General features: G+C 46.0%; 1 protein-coding gene across 3 annotated transcripts in view; it reads right to left on the bottom strand.

The window, feature by feature from the left end:
- usp48 (ubiquitin specific peptidase 48) overlaps positions 1 to 24,538 on the bottom strand; it is a 59,073-nt gene that overhangs the window by 22,501 nt on the left and 12,034 nt on the right. For 2 of the 3 annotated variants that reach the window (XM_072382961.1, XM_072382960.1), the window contains exons 9-18: positions 24,347 to 24,432; positions 18,970 to 19,149; positions 18,247 to 18,270; positions 17,871 to 18,008; positions 17,553 to 17,702; positions 14,298 to 14,498; positions 13,710 to 13,821; positions 13,464 to 13,606; positions 9,058 to 9,132; positions 8,840 to 8,964 (exon numbers count right to left, since the gene is read on the bottom strand). In XM_072382961.1, coding sequence (XP_072239062.1) covers positions 8,840 to 8,964; positions 9,058 to 9,132; positions 13,464 to 13,606; positions 13,710 to 13,821; positions 14,298 to 14,498; positions 17,553 to 17,702; positions 17,871 to 18,008; positions 18,247 to 18,270; positions 18,970 to 19,149; positions 24,347 to 24,432 — 1,234 coding nt within the window. The remainder of the gene's footprint in view (positions 1 to 8,839; positions 8,965 to 9,057; positions 9,133 to 13,463; positions 13,607 to 13,709; positions 13,822 to 14,297; positions 14,499 to 17,552; positions 17,703 to 17,870; positions 18,009 to 18,246; positions 18,271 to 18,969; positions 19,150 to 24,346; positions 24,433 to 24,538) is intronic. The other variant, XM_072382962.1, reaches the window with a different exon arrangement.

Below are 24,538 nucleotides of genomic sequence, written 5' to 3'. Positions count from 1 at the left end.
TAACAGTTGGAGCGCGTCTGTAACAGTTGGAGCGCGCCTGTAACAGTTGAAACGTGTGAGCCAATAACAGTTGGAGCGCGCCTGTAACAGTTGGAGCGCGCCTGTAAAAATTGGAGCGTGTGAGCCAATAACAGTTGGAGCGCGCGAGCCAATAACACTTGGTGCGCGCCTGTAACAGTTGGAGCGTGAGAGCCAATAACAGTTGGAGCGCGCCTGTAACAGTTGGAGCGTGCAAGCCAATAACAGTTGGAGCGCGTCTGTAACAGTTGGAGCGCGCCTGTAACAGTTGAAACGTGTGAGCCAATAACAGTTGGAGCGCGCCTGTAACAGTTGGAGCGCGCCTGTAAAAATTGGAGCGTGTGAGCCAATAACAGTTGGAGCGCGCGAGCCAATAACAGTTGGAGCGCGCCTGTAACAGTTGGAGCGCGCCTGTAACAGCTGGAGCGCGCCTGTAACAGTTGGAGCGTGCAAGCCAATAACACTTGGTGCGCGCCTGTAACAGTTGGAGCGTGCAAGCCAATAACAGTTGGAGCGCGTCTGTAACAGTTGGAGCGCGCCTGTAACAGTTGAAACGTGTGAGCCAATAACAGTTGGAGCGAGCCAATAACAGTTGGAGCGAGCCAATAACAGTTGGAGCGCGTCTGTAACAGTTGGAGCGCGCCTGTAACAGTTGAAACGTGTGAGCCAATAACAGTTGGAGCGCGCCTGTAACAGTTGGAGCGCGCCTGTAAAAATTGGAGCGTGTGAGCCAATAACAGTTGGAGCGCGCGAGCCAATAACAGTTGGAGCGCGCCTGTAACAGCTGGAGCGCGCCTGTAACAGTTGGAGCGTGCAAGCCAATAACACTTGGTGCGCGCCTGTAACAGTTGGAGCGTGAGAGCCAATAACAGTTGGAGCGCGCCTGTAACAGTTGGAGCGTGCAAGCCAATAACAGTTGGAGCGCGTCTGTAACAGTTGGAGCACGTCTGTAACAGTTGGAGCGCGCCTGTAACAGTTGAAACGTGTGAGCCAATAACAGTTGGAGCGCGCCTGTAACAGTTGGAGCGCGCGAGCCTGTAACAGTTGGAGTGCGCCTCTAACAGTTGGAGTGCGCCTGTAACAATTGGAATGTGCGAGCCTGTAACAGTTGATACTTGCGATCCAATAACAGCTGGAGCGCCTGTAACAGTTGGAGCGTGCGAGCCAATAACAGTTGGAGCGCGCCTGTAACAGTTGGAGCGCGCCTGTAGAAATTGGAGCGTGTGAGCCAATAACAGTTGGAGCGCGCGAGCCTGTAACAGTTGGAGCGCGCCTGTAACAGTTGGAGAGTGCGAGCCAATAACAGTTGGAGCGCGTCTGCAACAGTTGGAGCGCGCCAGTAACAGTTGGAGCGTGCGAGCCCTCAACAGTTGGAGCGCGCCTGTAACAGTTGGAGCGTGCGAGCCAATAACAGTTGGAGCGCGCCTGTAACAGTTGGAGCGCGCCTGTAACAGTTGGAGCGCGCCTGTAATAGTTGGAGCGTGCGAGCCAAAAACGGTTGGAGCGCGCCTGTAACAGTTGGAGCGTGCAAACCAAAAACAGTTGGAGCGCGCCTGTAACAGTTGGAGCGCGCCTGTAAAAGTTGGAGCGTGCAAGCCAATAACAGTTGGAGTGTGCAAGCCAATAACAGTTGGAGCGTGCAAGCCAATAACAGTTGGAGCGCGCCTGTAACAGTTGGAGCGCGCCTGTAACAGTTGGAGCGCGCCTGTGACAGTTGAAACGTGCGAGCCAATAACAGTTGGAGCGCGCCTGTAACAGTTGGAGCGCGCCTGTAACAGTTGGAGAGTGCGAGCCAATAACAGTTGGAGCGCGCCTGTAACAGTTGGAGCGTGCAAGCCAATAACAGTTGGAGCGCGGTTGTAACAGTTTGGAGCGTGCAAGCCAATAACAGTTGGAGCGCGTCTGCAACAGTTGGAGCGCGCCTGTAACAGTTGGAGCGCGTCTGCAATAGTTGGAGCGCGCCTGTAACAGTTGGAGCGCGTTTGCAACAGTTGGAGCGCGCCTGTAACAGTTGGAGCGTGCGAGCCAATAACAGTTGGAGCGCGCCTGTAACAGTTGGAGCGCGCCTGTAACAGTTGGAGCGTGCGAGCCAATAACAGTTGGAGCGCGTCTGTAACAGTTGGAGAGTGCGAGCCAAAAACAGTTGGAGCGCGTCTGTAACAGTTGGAGAGTGCGAGCCAAAAAAAGTTGGAGCGCGCCTGTAACAGTTGGAGCGCGCCTGTAACAGTTGGAGCGCGCCTGTAACAGTTGGAGCGTGCGAGCCTGTAACAGTTGGAGCGTGCGAGCCAATAACAGTTGGAGCGCGCCTGTAACAGTTGGAGCGTGCAAGCCAATAACAGTTGGAGCGCGGTTGTAACAGTTGGAGCGTGCAAGCCAATAACAGTTGGAGCGCGGTTGTAACAGTTTGGAGCGTGCAAGCCAATAACAGTTGGAGCGCGTCTGCAACAGTTGGAGCGCGCCTGTAACAGTTGGAGCGCGTCTGCAACAGTTGGAGCGCGCCTGTAACAATTGGAGCGTGCGAGCCAATAACAGTTGGAGCGCGCCTGTAACAGTTGGAGCGCGCCTGTAACAGTTGGAGCGTGCGAGCCAATAACAGTTGGAGCGCGCCTGTAACAGTTGGAGAGTGCGAGCCAAAAACAGTTGGAGCGTGTCTGTAACAGTTGGAGAGTGCGAGCCAAAAACAGTTGGAGCGCGCCTGTAACAGTTGGAGCGCGCCTGTAACAGTTGGAGCGTGCAAGCCAATAACATTTCGAGCGCGCCTGTAACAGTTGGAGCGCGCCTGTAAAAGTTGGAGCGTGCAAGCCAATAACAGTTGGAGTGTGCAAGCCAATAACAGTTGGAGCGCGCGAGCCTGTAACAGTTGGAGTGCGCCTGTAACAGTTGGAATGTGCGAGCCTGTAATAGTTGAAACTTGCGAGCCAATAACAGCTGGAGTGCCTGTAACAGTTGGAGCGCGCCTGTAAAAATTGGAGCGTGTGAGCCAATAACAGTTGGAGCGCGCGAGCCAATAACAGTTGGAGCGCGCCTGTAACAGCTGGAGCGCGCCTGTAACAGTTGGAGCGTGCAAGCCAATAACACTTGGTGCGCGCCTGTAACAGTTGGAGCGTGAGAGCCAATAACAGTTGGAGCGCGCCTGTAACAGTTGGAGCGTGCAAGCCAATAACAGTTGGAGCGCGTCTGTAACAGTTGGAGCGCGCCTGTAACAGTTGAAACGTGTGAGCCAATAACAGTTGGAGCGAGCCAATAACAGTTGGAGCGCGCCTGTAACAGTTGGAGCGCGCCTGTAACAGTTGGAACGTGTGAGCCAATAACAGTTGGAGCGCGCCTGTAACAGTTGGAGCGCGCCTGTAAAAATTGGAGCGTGTGAGCCAATAACAGTTGGAGCGCGCGAGCCAATAACAGTTGGAGCGCGCCTGTAACAGCTGGAGCGTGAGAGCCAATAACAGTTGGAGCGCGCCTGTAACAGTTGGAGCGTGCAAGCCAATAACAGTTGGAGCGCGTCTGTAACAGTTGGAGCACGTCTGTAACAGTTGGAGCGCGCCTGTAACAGTTGAAACGTGTGAGCCAATAACAGTTGGAGCGCGCCTGTAACAGTTGGAGCGCGCGAGCCTGTAACAGTTGGAGTGCGCCTCTAACAGTTGGAGTGCGCCTGTAACAATTGGAATGTGCGAGCCTGTAACAGTTGATACTTGCGATCCAATAACAGCTGGAGCGCCTGTAACAGTTGGAGCGTGCGAGCCAATAACAGTTGGAGCGCGCCTGTAACAGTTGGAGCGCGCCTGTAGAAATTGGAGCGTGTGAGCCAATAACAGTTGGAGCGCGCGAGCCTGTAACAGTTGGAGCGCGCCTGTAACAGTTGGAGAGTGCGAGCCAATAACAGTTGGAGCGCGTCTGCAACAGTTGGAGCGCGCCAGTAACAGTTGGAGCGTGCGAGCCCTCAACAGTTGGAGCGCGCCTGTAACAGTTGGAGCGTAAGAGCCAATAACAGTTGGAGCGCGCCTGTAACAGTTGGAGCGCGCCTGTAACAGTTGGAGCGCGCCTGTAATAGTTGGAGCGTGCGAGCCAAAAACGGTTGGAGCGCGCCTGTAACAGTTGGAGCGTGCGAACCAAAAACAGTTGGAGCGCGCCTGTAACAGTTGGAGCGCGCCTGTAAAAGTTGGAGTGTGCAAGCCAATAACAGTTGGAGCGTGCAAGCCAATAACAGTTGGAGCGCGCCTGTAACAGTTGGAGCGCGCCTGTAACAGTTGGAGCGCGCCTGTGACAGTTGAAACGTGCGAGCCAATAACAGTTGGAGCGCGCCTGTAACAGTTGGAGCGCGCGAGCCTGTAACAGTTGGAGCGCGCCTGTAACAGTTGGAGAGTGCGAGCCAATAACAGTTGGAGCGCGCCTGTAACAGTTGGAGCGTGCAAGCCAATAACAGTTGGAGCGCGGTTGTAACAGTTTGGAGCGTGCAAGCCAATAACAGTTGGAGCGCGTCTGCAACAGTTGGAGCGCGCCTGTAACAGTTGGAGCGCGTCTGCAATAGTTGGAGCGCGCCTGTAACAGTTGGAGCGCGTTTGCAACAGTTGGAGCGCGCCTGTAACAGTTGGAGCGTGCGAGCCAATAACAGTTGGAGCGCGCCTGTAACAGTTGGAGCGCGCCTGTAACAGTTGGAGCGTGCGAGCCAATAACAGTTGGAGCGCGTCTGTAACAGTTGGAGAGTGCGAGCCAAAAACAGTTGGAGCGCGCCTGTAACAGTTGGAGCGTGCGAGCCTGTAACAGTTGGAGCGCGCCTGTAACAGTTGGAGAGTGCGAGCCAATAACAGTTGGAGCGCGCCTGTAACAGTTGGAGCGTGCAAGCCAATAACAGTTGGAGCGCGGTTGTAACAGTTTGGAGCGTGCAAGCCAATAACAGTTGGAGCGCGGTTGTAACAGTTTGGAGCGTGCAAGCCAATAACAGTTGGAGCGCGTCTGCAACAGTTGGAGCGCGTCTGCAACAGTTGGAGCGCGCCTGTAACAGTTGGAGCGCGCCTGTAACAGTTGGAGCGCGTCTGCAATAGTTGGAGCGCGCCTGTAACAGTTGGAGCGCGTTTGCAACAGTTGGAGCGCGCCTGTAACAGTTGGAGCGTGCGAGCCAATAACAGTTGGAGCGCGCCTGTAACAGTTGGAGCGCGCCTGTAACAGTTGGAGTGTGCGAGCCAATAACAGTTGGAGCGCGTCTGTAACAGTTGGAGAGTGCGAGCCAAAAACAGTTGGAGCGCGCCTGTAACAGTTGGAGCGTGCGAGCCTGTAACAGTTGGAGCGCGCCTGTAACAGTTGGAGAGTGCGAGCCAATAACAGTTGGAGCGCGCCTGTAACAGTTGGAGCGTGCAAGCCAATAACAGTTGGAGCGCGGTTGTAACAGTTTGGAGCGTGCAAGCAAATAACAGTTGGAGCGCGTCTGCAACAGTTGGAGCGCGCCTGTAACAGTTGGAGCGCGTCTGCAACAGTTGGAGCGCGCCTGTAACAGTTGGAGCGTGCGAGCCAATAACAGTTGGAGCGCGCCTGTAACAGTTGGAGCGCGCCTGTAACAGTTGGAGCGTGCGAGCCAATAACAGTTGGAGCGCGCCTGTAACAGTTGGAGAGTGCGAGCCAAAAACAGTTGGAGCGTGTCTGTAACAGTTGGAGAGTGCGAGCCAAAAACAGTTGGAGCGCGCCTGTAACAGTTGGAGCGCGCCTGTAACAGTTGGAGCGTGCAAGCCAATAACATTTCGAGCGCGCCTGTAACAGTTGGAGCGCGCCTGTAAAAGTTGGAGCGTGCAAGCCAATAACAGTTGGAGCGTGCAAGCCAATAACAGTTGGAGCGCGCCTGTAACATTTGGAGCGCGCCTGTAACATTTGGAGCGCGCCTGTAACAGTTGAAACGTGCGGGCCAATAACAGTTTGAGCGCGCCTGTAACAGTTGAAGCGCGCCTGTAACAGTTGGAGCGCGCCTGCAACAGTTGAAGCGCGCCTGTAACAGTTGGAGCGCTCCTGTAACAGTTGGAGCGTGCAAGCCAATAACAGTTGGAGCGCGCTTGTAACAGTTGGAGCGTGCAAGCCAATAACAGTTGGAGCGCGCCTGTAACAGTTGGAGCGTGCAAGCCAATAACAGTTGGAGCACGCCTGTAACAGTTGGAGCGTGCAAGCCAATAACAGTTGGAGCGCGCCTGTAACATTTGGAGCGTGCAAGCCAATAACAGTTGGAGCGCGCCTGTAACAGTTGGAGCGTGCAAGCCAATAACAGTTGGAGCGCGCCTGTAACAGTTGGAACGTGCGAGCCAATAACAGTTTGAGCGCGCCTGTAACAGTTGAAGCGCGCCTGTAACAGTTGGAGCGCGCCTGCAACAGTTGAAGCGCGCCTGTAACAGTTGGAGCGTGCAAGCCAATAACAGTTGGATCGTGCTTGTAACAGTTGGAGCGTGCAAGCCAATAACAGTTGGAGCGCGCTTGTAACAGTTGGAGCGTGCAAGCCAATAACAGTTGGAGCGCGCCTGTAACAGTTGGAGCGAGCCTGTAACAGTTGGAACGCGCCTGTAACAGTTGGAGCGTGCGAGCCAATAACAGTTGGAGCGCGCCTGTAACAGTTGGAGCGCGCCTGTAACAGTTGGAGCGTGCAAGCCAATAACAGTTGGAGCGCGTCTGTAACAGTTGGAGAGCGCCTGTAACAGTTGGAGCGCGCCTGTAACAGTTGGAGAGTGCGAGCAAATAACAGTTGGAGCGCGCCTGTAACAGTTGGAGCGCAAGCCTGTAACAGTTGGAGTGCGCCTGTAACAGTTGGAGCGCGCCTGTAACAGTTGGAGCGCGCCTGTAACAGTTGGAACGCGCCTGTAACAGTTGAAGCGCGCCTGTAACAGTTGGAGCGCACCTGCAACAGTTGAAGCGCGCCTGTAACAGTTGGAGCGCGCCTGTAACAGTTGGAGCGCGCCTGCAACAGTTGAAGCGCGCCTGTAACAGTTGGAGCGCGCCTGTAACAGTTGGAGCGCGCCTGCAACAGTTGAAGCGCGCCTGTAACAGTTGGAGCGCGCCTGTAACAGTTGGAGCGTGCGAGCCAATAACAGTTGGAGCGCGTCTGTAACAGTTGGAGAGTGCGAGCCAAAAACAGTTGGAGCGCGTCTGTAACAGTTGGAGAGTGCGAGCCAAAAACAGTTGGAGCGCGCCTGTAACAGTTGGAGCGCGCCTGTAACAGTTGGAGCGTGCGAGCCTGTAACAGTTGGAGCGCGCCTGTAACAGTTGGAGAGTGCGAGCCAATAACAGTTGGAGCGCGCCTGTAACAGTTGGAGCGCGTCTGCAACAGTTGGAGCGCGCCTGTAACAGTTGGAGCGCGTCTGCAACAGTTGGAGCGCGCCTGTAACAGTTGGAGCGCGTCTGCAACAGTTGGAGCGCGCCTGTAACAGTTGGAGCGCGTCTGCAACAGTTGGAGCGCGCCTGTAACAGTTGGAGCGTGCGAGCCAATAACAGTTGGAGCGCGCCTGTAACAGTTGGAGCGCGCCTGTAACAGTTGGAGAGTGCGAGCCAAAAACAGTTGGAGCGTGTCTGTAACAGTTGGAGAGTGCGAGCCAAAAACAGTTGGAGCGCGTCTGTAACAGTTGGAGAGTGCGAGCCAAAAACAGTTGGAGCGCGCCAATAACAGTCGGAGCGCGCCTGTAACAGTTGGAGCGTGCGAGCCAATAACAGTTGGAGCGCGCCTGTAACAGTTGGAGCGCGCCTGTAACAGTTGGAGCGTGCGAGCCAATAACTGTTGGAGCGCGCGAGCCAATAACTGTTGGAGCGCGCGAGCCAATAACAGTTGGAGCGCGCCTGTAACAGTTTGAGCGTGTGAGCCAATAACAGTTGGAGCGTGCGAGCCAATAACAGTTGGAGCGCGCCTGTAATAGTTGGAGCGCGCCTGTAATAGTTGGAGCATGCGAGCCAATAACTGTTGGAGCGTGCGAGCCAATAACTGTTGGAGCGTGCGAGCCAATAACTGTTGGAGCGCGCAAGCCAATAACAGTTGGAGCGCGCCTGTAACAGTTGGAGAGTGCGAGCAAATAACAGTTGGAGCGCGCCTGTAACAGTTGGACCGTGCCTGTAACAGCTGGAGCGCGCATGTAAAAGTTGGATTCCGTCTGTAACAGTTGGAGCGCGCCTGTAACAGTTGGAGCGCGCCTGTAACAGTTGGAGTGCGCCTGTAACAGTTGGAGTGCACTTGTAACAGTTGGAGCGTGCATGTAATAGTTGGAGTGTGCCTGTGACACCTCGAGCGCGCATGTTACAGTTGGATTCCGTCTGTAAAAGTTTGAGCGCGCAAGTAACAGTTGGAGTGCGCCTGTAACAGTTGGAGCGCGCACACCTATAACCAAGCTCTTCCTCCTCTTTACCCGCAGCAGGAACTACTGGACTTAAGTATCTTGCTTAGATTTTTCACTGGGTGTTTCATTCGAAAAAAATTACCTAAAAGTGTCAGAAAAGGCTTTAATGTTGCAACAGTGTGAGTTTTTGTCCATGTGCTGACTGGTCACAATCCATTTAACTTAAAAGGGGACTGGATAGTTTCATGTAGGTGACCTGGGTTCATATCCCCTGCAACAAAGGTACCTAAGGGATCCTTAGGCAAAACCCCCTTACCCTACCCGCCTACCACTGTAAGTTGCTTTGAATTAAAGTGTCAGCCAAATTCATAAACATAAACATAACTATTACAAGTTGAAAAAGTTACATTCTAAATGGGTAAGTATTATAACAAAGTCAAATACAATCGCTATTGTTTGACTCTACTGCCAATTTTGAAAAACGTTAAAGATAGATGCAATTGAACCTCAAATGTGGGTCAACGTACACTCACCAAGCACTGTCGACAGGGTTCTTGGTTTTGGGAGAATTCTGGGGCTCTTGGGAAATATTTTCTCAGCTTGGTCCAAACTTCGGTAGATACCAGCTTCCTTTCAGTCTCCAAAATACTCAGACATCCTACAGCAGAAACAATTTAACATTTCTATCGTTACTGTGTCATTGTGAGAAAGTATTGCAAACATTATTCGAGATGCACATGGCAGCAATTACCGTGTGTGCAGACAGCGTCTTCATTGAAGGTCTTCATCTCGTCCTCGGTACCCCCTGAAAGCTCTGAACTGGACTCTGCAATCAAACACATCACCAAGAACATTGACACAAAGAAATAGGTTAAATTCTCTCCTAAAATAACGTACAAAGACACTCACACAGAGTGGACTGATTCAGTGGGACATACAGTGAATAAGCAGATGTGTCATTTTCCTTTTAGAAAACTATGTTGGTAATGTACCAACTGGCATTTGTTTTTCACCGATTATCTCTTTCTCTGTTACCAGACTTTTCAACAGCAACCCCACATGAAACCATGTGAAAGGTAAGGTGGGACATAAAACACAATGCTCATTTTATTTGAGCCCCCCAACCAAGTTTATCGTGGCTTTGTGTACATCCAACATATAAAAGAAAATAAAAGAATGAACCTTTTTAAAAAATCTATTTATATATAATCTATTCTCGGTTGCTATGCGCCAGCCTTAACGCCAGTCAGTCTGTGTAGTTCTCAATTTTGTTTGTCCTTTATATAATTATATGTAATTCTTAGTTTTTATCTAAACTTTTTTAGTGATTTTTAGTGATCTGCTTTTTACTTCCATTTAGTTTTATTTTTTGACAACGTGCACTGCTACCAGTACCAGACAGTGTACACAAGAGAAGAACTGTTGGCTCTGTCAAGGATTGGACGCGGAATTAAACATCCAATTCCGACCGAGCTAAAAAGCTGTACCGTGGATGCAGAGCTGGAGCAAAACGAAAGGCAAAGAGGGACAACAGGAGGTGGGCATACAAGCCTTTTCTGCCCTCTGTGATTATAGGAAATGCGAACTTGCGACCAACAAAGTGTGATGAGCTAGAGGCGCTTGTGCGGAACCGACGGCTGTATAAGGAGAGCACTTTGATCTGTCTGTCTGAGTCCTGGCTGAATGACAACACACCAGACTCATGTGTGGACATACCCGGCTTCACAGCCATACGAGCGGATCGTGACCGGAGTACGAGCGGTAAGCGGAAAGACGGGGGTATTATCCTGTTTTTTAATCGAAGATGGATTAACCCACGCAATGTGACCGTTAAGGAGAGAATATGCTGTCCAGACATTGAACTGCTGTCAGTTGATTTCTGTGCGTTCTATGCGCCCAGAGAGTTCCCAGATACAGTCGTCATCGTTGTTTACATTGCACCAAGGGCGGCACCGACAACGGCGTGTGACGTCATCCATGACGCTGTTGCCAGGATACAGACCCAGCATCCTGAGGCATTCATTGCAATCACAGGGGATTTCAACCACTTCTCTCTATCCTCCTGCCTGACTGGCTTTGTACAGTATGTGGACTGTCCAACACGTGGAGAAAGGACATTAGATCTGTTTTTTGCTAACGTGAAGGAGGCTTACAAGGCAGCTTCCACCACCAGGCCTCCTGAGCCCAGCTGCTCCTCTTGTCTCATACCGGTGCCCAAATTAGGGAAACCGGTGGAACTGAATGACTACAGACCGGTGGCTTTGACATCTCATATCACAAAGACCTCGGAGAGACTCCTTGTTCGTCGCATGAGATTGCAGGTTGCTGAGGATCTTGACCCCCTCCACTTTGCCTACCAGAAACACAGGAGTGGAAGAAGCGATTCTATACATGCTGCATCGGGCATATGCTTATCTGGATGTGCCTGGTTCATATGTGAGAATCATGTTCTTTGACTTCTCCAGTGCCTTCAACACCATATTAGAGGGCTGCATTAGGATTGGGTCTCGCCCGGTCCTGCGGGACGCAACTCAAATCTTGCGGAGCGGGCTGTATGAACTTTGCTGCGGGCGGCTAAAAAAAAACAAAACACTGCGGGATCGGGATGCATTGTTGCCAGGTCACGTGTACGATAATTATCGTATTTGTATGATAATTTCGTCCTGTGTACGATGTACGATCACTAATCCCAAAAAAGGCCACATATATGTATGGTTGTAATCGGTTGTAATCAGCCTGTCATAGCTGTCTGGCGGATTTTTTTGTGAACCCTGAAGGCATTTCCATTTCCATGTGACAAGTTTCAAACCAATCGTGCTTTTCTATGTGAGCTAGTGACGTGCATGCGTTTGCCTCAGAAGTTCCTAACAGTAGGTAGCCTCTAGGCCTCATGATTTGGCTCATTAGTTCCCACTCGTCATTGTTTACGGGGACATTTAGCCTAACGCAACTGCTGATGCAAAGCCGTGAGTGCCAGTTAGACGCTATTCAACTCAAGAGTGACTATAGCGCATCAATAGACTTGTTATTTTGGTTATGACGGGTGTACGACAATTTCCCTCAAAATACGATCATTTTATGTCTCTGGTACAATAATACTACAGTTCTAACCTGGCAACGCTGTCGGGATGTATCCTCGCAACAGGATGTCAATAAATGATGTGGAAAGGAAGCTCAAAGAAGGTCTTTACAGCACAATGACAAAGAAAGGCAAGTCTGACATTTGGAGAAGTTTTTCAATTATCCATGAATCTCTTTATTAATAGCCTTTTTTTCTCCTGCGGGAGAAGACACAAAATCAATGCATTTCTATTATTGTGCGGGCATAAATCCTCAAAGTTTTGCGGGTGCGGGTGGTAATCGTCAGAAATTTAGCGGGAGAGGGAGGGAGCAGGATGAAGAAAACAGTCCTGCGCAGGGCTCTACACCATACAGCCTCCCATACTGAAAGACAAGCTTCTAGGTGTGGGTGTGGCCCCATCCCTGACATCGTGGATTATAGACTATTTGACTGCCAGACCACAGTATGTCAGGATGGGGAGATGTGTTTCTGGAACACTGGAATGTAGTACTGGGGCTCCGCAGGGTACCGTCTTGGCTCCTTTTCTTTTCCCCCTGTACACATCAGACTTCAGGTACAACTCAGAGTCCTGCCACATGCAGAAGTATTCTGATGATACGGCCGTTGTGGCATATGTGCACGGTAGACAGGAGAAGGAGTACAGGGACCTTGTGGAGTTCTTCTATGGCTGGACCAATAATAACTTTTTGCTCCTGAACACTACCAAAACCAAAGAGCTGGTGGTGGACTTCAGGAGATCTAAAACTCCATACCAGTCACTCTGCATTGATGGAGGGGAGATTGTTCAGACCTGCAAATACCTGGGGGTGGTGCTGGATAATAAACTGGAGTGGTCTGCCAACATAGAAGCAGTGAACAGGAGGGGCCAGAGCTGTCTCAGGTCCTTCAATGTCTGTAGTGATATGATATGCACGTTTTATCACACTATCATTGAGAGTGTACTGTTCTATGCTGTTGTCTGCTGGGAGAGTTGCACTACAGACAAAAACTGAACAGAACCAGTTCTGTTGTAGGCAGAAGGTGAGACCCTCTCAGTGTTGGAGCAAGGAGCAATGGATCAGGAGGAAATTATATTCTGTTTTGGATAATAATAGACATCCTCTCCACAGCATCCTGGCAGGTCAGAGGAGCAGCTGCAGGGAGAGGCTGCAGGACTGAGAGGTTCAGGAGGTCCTTTGTCCCCACAGCCATAAGGCTTTTTAATAGTGACTGCTGACATGTTCTTCTCAAATTCATTTTATTTCGTCACTGATTATTATTGTTGTCGTTGTCTAGTATGAAATCATTGTAAATATTTATCATTTTTGGAGCTAATCGACTAATTTGAATTTCCCCCACAGGGGGATGAATAAAGTATTTTTCTATTCTATTATATTTAAATTACAGGCTATAACTGAAAAAAAAAAGGAAACACCAACCACTCACAGAAGAAGACATTTCTCCGTCATTACAAGCTAAGATTTGATTTAGGTATTTCAATGTTGATGGGTACATAGAAACAAGGAGAGAGTCAGAGCTCAGGTTACATTACACTCACATACAGACCTTCTTCTCTGTAAAATGAGAGACAGCAGCCAATTTCTAACAACATGCTGTGAGATGTACACCATGGTAGAAGATTTAAAAGAAGAAAACAAGTACTGCCCTGTGAGGGTGAATTAGGAGGGTAACTATGGTAACTAGCTCTTGGGTAACTCGAGCTAGATAACGATGGCTCTTTAACTGTTTTCTAACTGTTGTGGGTTAATTTTAAGACAGTGTGACCTCTCTCCACAGGTACATCTTTCATGTCAGATGACCCAACTCCCTCAAGACAAAGCTTTCTGTCTTTTTTCAGTATCCCGAAAAACACCCAACTTTATTTTTCTTTTAATGGGTGGACATTTTGGATGTTCACCTCTTTTAGGCAACACCGAGTTGGTAGTCTGTGTTGTGTACAGTGCGGCTGATTCCTTAACTCTGTGTCTGATAAGTCAAAGAGACTGTCGAACACTATGATGGAATAGTTTCGGAGCTTTTAAAACTGTGGAATAAGTTTGAAGCAGGAAAAAAACCCGTGCCCACATTCCACTTACCCTTGCTGTTGTTGGTGTGTGGTCCCTGTCCATTGGTCTGACTGTTGCTGTGTTTGGTCTCATGCTCATCCTCCTCCAGCTGTTCCAAAGCCAACTGTCTCCAGCTACGCAGAGAGGCTTTGCCCACCCAGTAGCCCTCACAGCTAAAACATGCACATACATTTGTAATAATCAAAATATAAAGTGATTTAATAACTGGATCACTTAGCAATCCATCTGTCCACCTCGTAATTTGAGTGTGTTTACCTGAGTGAGCGTTTCACCAGATTGGAGACTTCCTTGAAGTCTTCAGTGAGCTGGTTTTTCAGCCGGAGCACTCTGCATCGCTGACTAATGCACTCTCTACACAAAGAGAAGCCTGAACAAATACATAGGATGGAGTGTAATAAATGTAGAAAACTGCCAGAATTATATTCAGAAATATTTCCATGTTCCAGTAAACCAGTGAGGTAATGACTTTGATTGATTAAGGTAACATACCTATCATCATCAGTGTGGTGCAGCTGTTGCTTAACTATCTCTTTCTCTCAGTATTTACCCTGGCATTTTTTTCTAAGTCTTTGAATAAATTACTTGCTTGTGGACACACAGCATGATTAAATCTGTACCTTCACGATAAGAAAGCGCTTTCTTAACATTTCAAAACTTCCATATTATCTCAAACACAGCTGATATAAACTGAGATGACAAAGCTGCCTCTCCCAAGCTCATCATCAAAATGTAGCATTTTCAGCTGTTAATTTAGTAGATCACTCAGTTGGATGTATGACTGGAGGCACAAAAACCGAATACTGAAGTTTATGATTGGAGAAGAGAGCAGATTGTCAGACAAACCATTTAGTCTTGGCCCGCCACCATAGCGTTCATAGAGGAGCTCTGCTGCTTGCATGGAAACCCTCTTGGCATCTGCTATCTTGTCTGGATGCAGTTTGCCATGAGAGCAAAGGAAGAGGGAGCAGTCAATTTCTTTTGTGGCAGTGGAGTCATCAAGCCATTTCTTCAGCCATTCAAGAGGGACAAACTCATACTGCTCGCCTATAGAGGGAAAGCAGAGGAATGTATAAACCATAAATAGCAATCCACGCATCTTCTGTTTCAACAACCGAATCTTGGTACATTAGTACTTTCATATTAATACAGTGGTGTAGGGAAAAAATGCAAACCCCCTTCTAATTCTAAGATTATACATATCAGCACATCCCAAAAATCATCTGGTCCTTGGCAGGTCTTAAAATGAGGTAAGTGCAACCTCAGATGAACAACTCCACGACATATTAGGGAGCTTATATGAAAAACAAGCAGCGACAGCAGACGGGACCCACCTTCTGTGTTTCCTCTTGTCAGCAGCATCGAGGAAAAAAGTTGCTCTTGAACACACTTTGAGACAATCTTCAACTTCCAACTCTGATGTAAAATTTTAAGACAACGCAACTTTGCAGGGTAAAAAGGACCAGCAGTCTGTCATTATTTAGTAAGGTAAAAAAGGTTCTACCTCAGTTCTAGACTGTAAAACTCCAAACCCGTGTCTCAGTCTAAACTGGCACATCACATAGATTGCTTTGCACATGCATGATTTTCAGCTTTTGTAAAAGCCCTCAAATGATGATGATGTGGGAAACAAACATCATCATCAAAAAGCAGGTATTTAAGCTTGGCTCCGTGTGACTTCAGAATATCATCAATGACGTGTCACATGGAGGTGATTAAGAGTTTCCCCACAGGGTTTTTTCACAAGTTATCTCCCAGTATCAGAGTTCCCATAAAAACAACTCGTCATCCAAGCTCTGACTGCAAAGGAGAGGTCTCCAGACATCCCTACAAAGTTTGGGTATTTTTGTGGGAAGAAGATGAAGCGGAACAATTTCTATGGTGAAATCTCCATTTCACCTGTATGTAAACACAACAAAACTTGTGTTCCATAATAAAACCTATAAATCCCATAAACATAAATAATAATCTGCTGTATAGGGATGGGAGCAGAGCCTTTTTTCTCAGTTTCTTAGCAGCACGCATGAAGCTCTCAACCATAGTTTCAAGCTCGGTCTATGTGTGTGTTCTTTGTTCATGCTTTATTTTGGTAGTCACTTCCTGTCACAGTCTTACTGTCGTAATTCTAATTCTTTTCACCTGTGCATCATTGTCTTCTCCTCTGTTTAGTATATTTATACGCCAGCCTTTGTCTTGTTCGTCTTGTCTTTTTGTCAGTCGTTGAAGCATTTATTTCAAGCCCATTTTGTACTTTTGCCTTATCTACTCTTGCCTGCCCATATACCAGAGCTTGGATTTATTAAACTGACACTGATTTTGGAGATCTGCCTGTCTGAGTTGTGCATTTCCTCCAGTTCAGAGCATGACACATAGAAACAAACTTTTAGCTCGGGCTGTTGCAATAATCTTATATTTCTAACACCGGATGTTGAAATGACCGATGAAAATGAAATTTACATTCATATTTAGCTTATTTACTCTTTCTTTTTTCTCCATGATGAATGAATGACTATGAATGTTAAATGAACGCTCACTAAAAACAAATCTGACATCGAACATGGTGCTTGCTGGACTCTGGACATATCATGCATAGGGTCCCTACCACTTTGTTTGACACCTTTGGTACATGGCCGGAGTGGGACCGGCCTCTCAGTTCTGGCTGCACGGCTGACTTTCCCTGGAGCTCAATGGACTTGACATTTGGGTGGGACTTGACGGGGCTTAAGGCAAAGCCTTACGTGTTTAAAAACTTTTTACTGTTACTTCGACAGTCTTGTGTGCAAAAATAATGCTAATTAATTCCTTTCTTAAATTTTACGTAGCTATTGAGGCTTCATCCTATTTGACTAAAGTTTTAACAGGCTGTTGTTTCCAGCCTGCGCTGCCCTGTCTGTGTACTGTGAGTGTTTCCTCCACAACATAATCACGTTACACGTCAAATTTAACAGTTTGAGGTTTAATAATAAATGCTCAACCAAGTGGACAAATAAATCTTTCAAGCTAACTATACAGATGTTGAATGGAGGCATTTTCTAACCAGGGCATGATATGCCCAGGTCCGATGGTGGCTTACGATACAGCCATGGGCTTGGCCTGGAAGTAGCTGGAAGAATGTGGCCTGCTGATAAATAAAAAGGCAGAGATCTCAAAGTAGCTGCATCTGTATTATCATTGTGTTCACACACCTGAATGCTCCACACCAACTCCTGTTCTTAACTACCTTCATTGGCTTCCTGTCCTTTATGGAATTGATTTTAAACTTTTAATGTTTGTTTTTAAAGCTCTTAACGGCCTGGCCCCTTCGTAATTATCAGAGCTTTTAACAGTCCGTAACCCTGGCAGAGCTCTGAGGTCAACAAATCAACTTTTTCTGGAAGTGTCGAGGTCAAAATACAAACACTGGGGTGACCGAGCCGAGATGAGTCTTATTTCTGACCTAGGCCTCTTTAAATCTAGGCTAAAATACTACTTATTTAGGATGGCTTTTAATACCCAGTAGTATGATGACACTGTTGTCTCATCTAAAAGTACATTTATATTTACATCAGCAAACTGAAAAAAACTCCTTTACAGAGGTGGTCTCACCATCTTATCATCAGTTACCGACATTGATATTATCAGCTGCTACTTACCTCCTTAAATTCCTATGGAAGCAGTTGAGATGGTTTTTGTATTTTGGCATAGTTTTTTTTAGCTAGTTAACTACATAGTATAACATGTCATGTGTTGTTCTATAAATCAGAGATTGTATTTACCCAATCTTGAGACCAGATTAATTTAATTATGTTCTGATATTTATTTGAAAACCTCAGAATTGATAAATATTCAACTTTGTTTTTTTTCTTCAAATGACTGTATAACTGTATGTTATAATGTGTGATGACTTTTTTATAGAAATATATTACACTGTATCAGGGTACAATATTTCACAAATTGTCTTTAATACAAATATTCCATGGAATATTAAAGTATCCACCCCCTGTTACCTTGACTGTCCCTTTATCACACCATTTGCACATTAGAATCCTGAACTCAAAAGAAGAACAAAAGTATTCACTTTCTGTTAAGCAGGCATTGAGTTGTTAAAGAATGTTTACCAACCATCTCTCGCAGGTAAAAGCTCGTAGAGCTCTTTCACCTCTTCATGCTTTGCCTTGCCCTTATCCACGCTCTGTTTCCTCATGTCAGCCATCTCTGTGCACCACTCTTCAAATTTAAGGTTATCCTGATCTACCAACCTCTGGAGGAAGGCTAGCAACCAACACAGACAGAGAAAAGACAGACATCAGAAGTGCAACGACTGTTTTCTGCTAATGCCTGTTTTTAATTGAGTAAAAAGACCAGAGACCATCACTACCCCTTTCTCTGGCTGCCATCTTTGATTTTAGAGGCACCTAACCCACAGCATGTACAACTCACCTGGCACCTGAACATTGTTACTGGAGGGATCTGAGCTCTCCTCTTCCTGGACTTTATAAACCAGCATGTATGCATTTCTAGAGCAGTGGTAGCCTTTACTGCACTTTGGTTTTCGTGACTGGGATTTCACTGTCTCAGCTAGGGAGCAAGAAAACCAAGTAGAAAGAACAACTTTAAGAGAATGTGTAAATATACAGACATGTAATCAATGTGCATAAAAGGTAGGATTCGTCTAATTTTACCAAGTAACATTACGTTGACAAAAAAAGAACCAACTGAAACACAGTCTCAACCTCTGGACTGCATTTCAAGATGTGGACAAGAAGTTTATAACATGCCAAGTATCCTACATAGACACCTTATGTAATGTACTTACTAGGTGTCCATTTAAAAATGCTCTCTGTAGAAAAAAATGTTAAAAACATCAAAACTTCAACTACAGATATCAACAAAGTTGGAACACGCAATAACATTATTAAAAAAAATTTATGTATGATGTCATTTAGATTTACAAATGAAAAACTTAAGGGGCAGACCAGATTTTTCTAGATCATGACTTTGTGTCATGAGATTTGTTGTGAGCCACTGTAGTGTGTAATGTGCCCTAGGGCCAATAGAGGAAGCTTCTGGAGTCAGCTTACGTTGAAGCTATAACCTTTCCCAGTTGATTTCACACGGCTGACTTACTGTTCGAATCAATGCTTTGCTGTAATTTGTAATTCATAATTCATATATGAATTACTCAGGAGGAAAACAGACGGGTTTACAAGAACATCTTTTTTGTGCCTATAAGCAAAATCCATAAGTGAAAAGGGCCCCAATGTGTAATATGTTTGTGCTATAAACAGAGATAATTGTGTAATGTAAAAGTCTAGGCTGTGTTATTGTGTTATTGCTATTGTGCATGCAAATCATCAGCAGTAATGTTTGTCTTATTGTTAGCTGTTCTGAGCTATTTTTTCTTTGTGGTTGAAATGAAAGGAGCCAAATTAATCTTAAACAGGAATGGAAACGTACACCTCATCCTGTAAAACTCTGCCCCCTGGTGGTGGTAAGGTAGAAGACCAAAGTTACTAAATCTACTTTTGATAATACTCACCAATGTCCTCCTCAATTCCAAGCTGCAGTTTCTTTCCTTCCATCTTCTCAATTTCCTCATCATTGAATTTGTACCAGTCACCAGTTAAAGCATCCTTCACATGAGCAATGTAGTGGCCTGAGTAGGCACTGATGCCTCGATGGATCAGCACCGCACTTAGTTCATAAACACACTTCTGATCTGGAAAAAAAGCATCAGCCCAAGAACACATAAAGCAGTTTAGCATTTCAAGCTTAAAGGTCATCCAATAAAATCGTCTGTGGCTGTAGGACAAGAAGTAGAATTGTATTTCTTAAATGAAAATACTTCAAATTTAGCAAACTCTGAACATGATGAGAGTGTGACATACATGATGCCGAGATGTTTCTGGAGTTGATTGAAAGTATATAGACACAGAAAGTTACTGTAATAAAAATTATATGGTATGTGCAGAGAAAAAAAAACAAAGGTATATGTCCGTCCGTTCGTTCATCCATCCATTCATTTCCTGTACCCGCTTCCTCCAATTTAGAGTCAATCTGAGCTATAGCTATGCATGTTATTGGATGGTGATTGTTATTGGATTGGAAGCCAGAGTACCCGAATTCCAAGGAATTAATCCTGGAATCCTCTGCTGTGAGGCGACAGTGTTACATTCCAACCTGTAATTTGGGGTCTAGCAGTGAAGCTGCGAAGGCATCCATTGTGTTAGAAGCTTTTCCAAATTACCTATGATTGATTTGTTTCCGTTTCAATTGAATCTATGGCAGTGTCTATAACGCTATGGTAAAAAGTTTTGAAATTTGCCACATGTATTCAGGACAGTGCCATGGTCAACTTCAATGACTTTCATGCCCGAACAGTTAACTCTCTAGCGTCACCATCACGTCAAATTTTGAAGTGCATTCAGCAGTATAACTTTGGACCCATTGGTCCAAATTTCACAAATGAGGTACCGTTGGAATCCTTGGATCATGACGACTCCTGCCGGACTAGATTTTCCGACATTTTGAATTTTAGCTAAAACCTTCAAAAAGCCGTTTGGACCCGTTCATCCAAATTTCACAAATGAACTACCGCTGGAGTCCCTGGGTGTAGATGAGGTCACTGCATCGTATGACGTCATTTGTGCTATATTGGATTGTCCGCCATTTTGAATTTGATCAAAAATCTTCAAAAAGCATTTCAGGTCACACTTGTCTGATTTCCACGGGACCTGACACATAGAATCTTCAGACCAAGCCTCACAAAAGTTATCACGCGCATTTTTTAAATTTCGCTTACGTTTGCCCGTAGCAGCCAATCAAACTCAATGCCAACACGGCAATCAGGAAGTGAGGCCATATCTCTGCGATGCATTGATGTATCGATGCCAAACTTGGTGTTTGGACTCATGACGCCTCCCTGAGCAACCATAGGCTTACCTGCTATGCTGCTAGACCCCCCATTGCTAAAAAAATATATACATATAAAAAAAGAATTTAGAAAAATAAAAAACTGAAAATTGGCATGTGCATATGTATCCACCCCCTTTGCTATGAAGCCCCTTAAAAATACTGGTGCAACCAATTATCTTCAAAAGCCACATAATTAGGGAGATTAAGTCAGTATGATGATCTGTCTGTATAAACACACCTTTTCCCAGAGGCTGCAACACCACTAAGCAAGAGGCATCACAGCATCAAGACCAAGGAGCTCTTCCAACATGTCAGGGACAAGGTTGTTAAGAAGTACAAGTCAGGGTTGGGTTATAAAAAAAATATCCAAATCTTTGATGATACCCCGGAGCACCATCAAATCCATCATCTTCGAATGGAAAGAACATGGTACCACAATAATTGATGTGCCACCCTGAAACATGGTGGTGGCTGCTAACACATCCACCAAAACTTGCAGACCAGACAAGGAGGGCATTAATCAGAGAGGCAGCACAGAGACAAAAGGTAACCCTGAAGGAGTTGCAGAGCTCCACAGCAGAGACAGGAGTATTTGTCCATAGCACCACAATAAGCCGTACACTCCATAGAGCTGGGCTTTATCGAAGAGTGACCAGAAAAAAGCCATTACTTACTGTTAAAAACAAGAAGGCACGTTTTGAGTTTGTTAAAAAGCACGTGGGTGAGTCCCCCAATATATGGAGGGTGCTCTGGTCAGATGAGACTGAAATTGAACTTTTCGGCCACCAAGGAAAACACTATGTCTGGCGCAAACCCAATACATCTCATCATCCCAAGAACATCATCCCCACAGTGAAACATGGTGGTGGCAGCATCATGCTGTGGGGGTGTTTTTCAGTAGCAGGGACAGGGAAACTGGTCAGTCAAAGAAAAGATGGATGGTGCTAAATACAAGTAAATTCTTGAGCAAAACCAGTGTCAGTGCCTGTGATTTGAGACTGGGATGGAGGTTCACCTTCCAGCAGGACAGTGACCTGAAGCATACTGCTAAAGCAACACTCGAGTGGTTTAAGGGGAAACATTTAAATATTGTTGGAAATGTGTGTTGGAATGGCCTAGTCAAAGTCTAGACATCAATCCAATTGAGAATCTGTGGTTAGACTTGAAGATTGCTGTTCACAAGCGAAAACCATCCAACATGAAGGAGCTGGAGACGTTTTGCTCTAGACAGTTATGCACGCTGAAGATTTCTGTTATTTTGTCCTATTTGTTGTAATGAAAAAATAAAAAAACATCTTCAAAGCTGTAGGCATGTTCTGTAAATGAAATGGTGCAAACTCTCAAACAATCCATTTTAATTCCAGGTAGTGAAGCAAAAAAAGTATGTATGTATATATATATATATATATATATATATATATATATATATACTATATACAATGTGACATATATATATATATATATGTCACATTGTTTGATAGAAATGAAAATGGACAACCTGCAGAGGGCTAAATTCAAAGCCACCCTGAAAATCTAAAAAAAAAAAAAAAAAAGATGCAACAGGCTAGTCCATTTTGCCTAAATGTCAATGCAGCAACTCAAAATTGTACTCAGTAGTTTGAATCCCAGGTGTTCTGTGGTGCAGTGTCGGGCAGTGAGCACAGGGCCCACAAAAGGATGTCAGGCCCTCAGGCCATCTTCGTGATATCTGTTTCTGATTGTTTGGTTAGAGACATTCCCACCAGTGGCCTGCTGGAGGTCATTTTGTAGGGCTCTAGCAGTGCTCATCCTGTTTCACCTTGCACAAAGGAGCAGGTATCGGTACTGTGGAGGGAATTAGGACCTTCTATGGCCCTGCCCAGCTCATCTGGAGTAACTGCCTGTATCCTGGAATCTCACCCATGCTCTTGAGACTGTGCTGAGGTACAGCAAGCCTTCTGGCCATGACACATATTGATGTGCCACCCTGGAGGAATTGGACTACCTGTGCAACCTCTGTAGGATCGTCATGCTACCAGTAGTGACGCTGACCCTTGCCAAATGCAAAACTAGTGAAAAACAGTGTGAATAGATGTAGAGGGAAAAACTGTCAGTGGCCTCCACCTGTAAAATCCCTCCTGTTTTGGGAGTTGTATCATAATCCAGCTGTTGTTAATTTCATTAATACCAAAGTAATTGAAACTGATCAACAACTACTTAACTGAACAGATCAATACCCAAGACGTTTAACTGACTTGATGCTATACTCCGATTAAAAAGCGTTACTTCAATTTTTTTGAGCAGTAATATACAGTGGGGCAAAAAAGTATTTAGTCAGCCACCAATTGTGCAAGTTCTCCCACCTAAAAAGATGAGAGAGGCCTGTCATTTTCATCATAGGTATACCTAAACTATGAGAGACAAAATGAGAAATAAAATCCAGAAAATCACATTGTAGGTTTTTTTAATGAATTAATTGGTAATTTCCTCGGTAAAATAAGTATTTGGTCACCGACAAACAAGCAAGATTTCTGGCTCTCACAGACCTGTAACTTCTTCTTTAAGAGGCTCCTCTGTCCTCCACTTGTTACCTGTGTTAATGGCACCGGTTTATACTTGTTATCAGTATAAAAGACACCTGTCCACAAGCTCAAACAGTCCCACTCCTAACTCCACTATGGCCAAGACCAAAGAGCTGTCAAAGGACACAAGAAATAAAATTGTAGACCTGCACCAGGCTGGGAAGACTGAATCTGCAATAGGTAAGCAGCTTGGTGTGAAGAAGTCAACTGTAGGGGCAATTATTAGAAAATGGAAGACATACAAGACCACCGATAATCTCCCTCGATCTGGGGCTCCACGCAAGATCTCACTGCGTGGGGTCAAAATGATCACAAGAACGGTGAACAAAAACCCCAGAACCACTCGGGGGGACCTAGTGAATGACCTGCAGAGAGCTGGGACCAAAGTAACAAAGGCTACCGTCAGCAACACACTACGCCACCAGAGACTCAAATCCTGCAGACATGTCCTGCTGCTTAAGCCAGTACATGTCCAGGCCCGTCTGAAGTTTGCTAGAGAGCATCTGGATGATCCAGAAGAGGATTGCGAGAATGTCATATGGTCAGATGAAACCAAAAGAGAACATTTTGGTAAAAACTCAACTCGTCGTGTTTGGAGGAGAAAGAATGCCGAGTTGCATCCATAGAACACCAAACCTACTGTGAAGCATGGGGGTGGAAACATCATGCTTTGGGTCTGTTTTTCTGCATGGGCACCAGGACGACTGATCTGTGTTAAGGAAAGAATGAATGGGGCCATGTATCATGGGATTTTAGTGAAAACCTCCTTCCATCAGCAAGGGCATTGAAGATGAAACGTGGCTGGGTCTTTCAGCATGACAATAATTCCAAACACACCGCCTGGACAACGAAGGAGTGGCTTCGTAAGAAGCATTTCAAGGGCCTGGAGTGGCCAAGCCAGTCTCCAGATCTCAACCCCATAGAAAATCTGGGGAGGGAGTTGAAAGTCTGTGTTGCCCAGCAACAGCCCCAAAACATCACTGCTCTAGAGGAGGAATGGGCCAAAATACCAGCAACAGTGTGTGAAAACCTTGTGAAGACTTACAGAAAACGTTTGACCTCTGTCATTGCCAACGAAGGGTACATAACAAAGTATTTCAGGTGAACTTTTGTTATTGACCAAATACTTATTTTCCACCATTTGCAAATAAGTTCTTTAAAAATCAGACAATGTGATTTTGACTGACTAAATACTTTTTTGCCCCACTGTACGTATATGCGTGTGTGTATAGTCCTATATATACAAGGTTATAAGCTCTCGTGCTGATAGGAGGGAAGTTATAGCTCAGCTAGAGATATAGCAGCTCTCCAGCTGATTATATTAAAGCTCCACCCAAAAACAAAATGCAAAGAACACAAAACAAATGGGTAACCGTGCAGATGACAAGCAAAACACAGATGTAGTAAAGCAGAATGTGGAAGGTGCTAAAGATTCAGTACTGTGTTTTCCTTCAAAGAAAGGCCCCATGTCCAGCTGCTCAGGAAAACTGATGAAAGTGTTGAGTTTCTTCTTATGACCCGTTTGTCTGTAGAAAAACAACATAAAGCCTTTGTCACATCATTGCTTAAACACCACTGACATAGCTAGTTGATAGGTGTCAACTGGTGTCAGCCTTAACATGTCTTTGCTTT

This window comes from Leuresthes tenuis, unplaced genomic scaffold (genome assembly GCF_036924035.1).
Source record: "Leuresthes tenuis unplaced genomic scaffold, fLeuTen1.0.hap1 SCAF_3, whole genome shotgun sequence".
Taxonomy (NCBI): domain Eukaryota; kingdom Metazoa; phylum Chordata; class Actinopteri; order Atheriniformes; family Atherinopsidae; genus Leuresthes; species Leuresthes tenuis.
The sequence above is the reverse complement of the archived record's forward strand: the minus strand, read 5'-3'. Positions and strand labels throughout refer to the sequence as shown.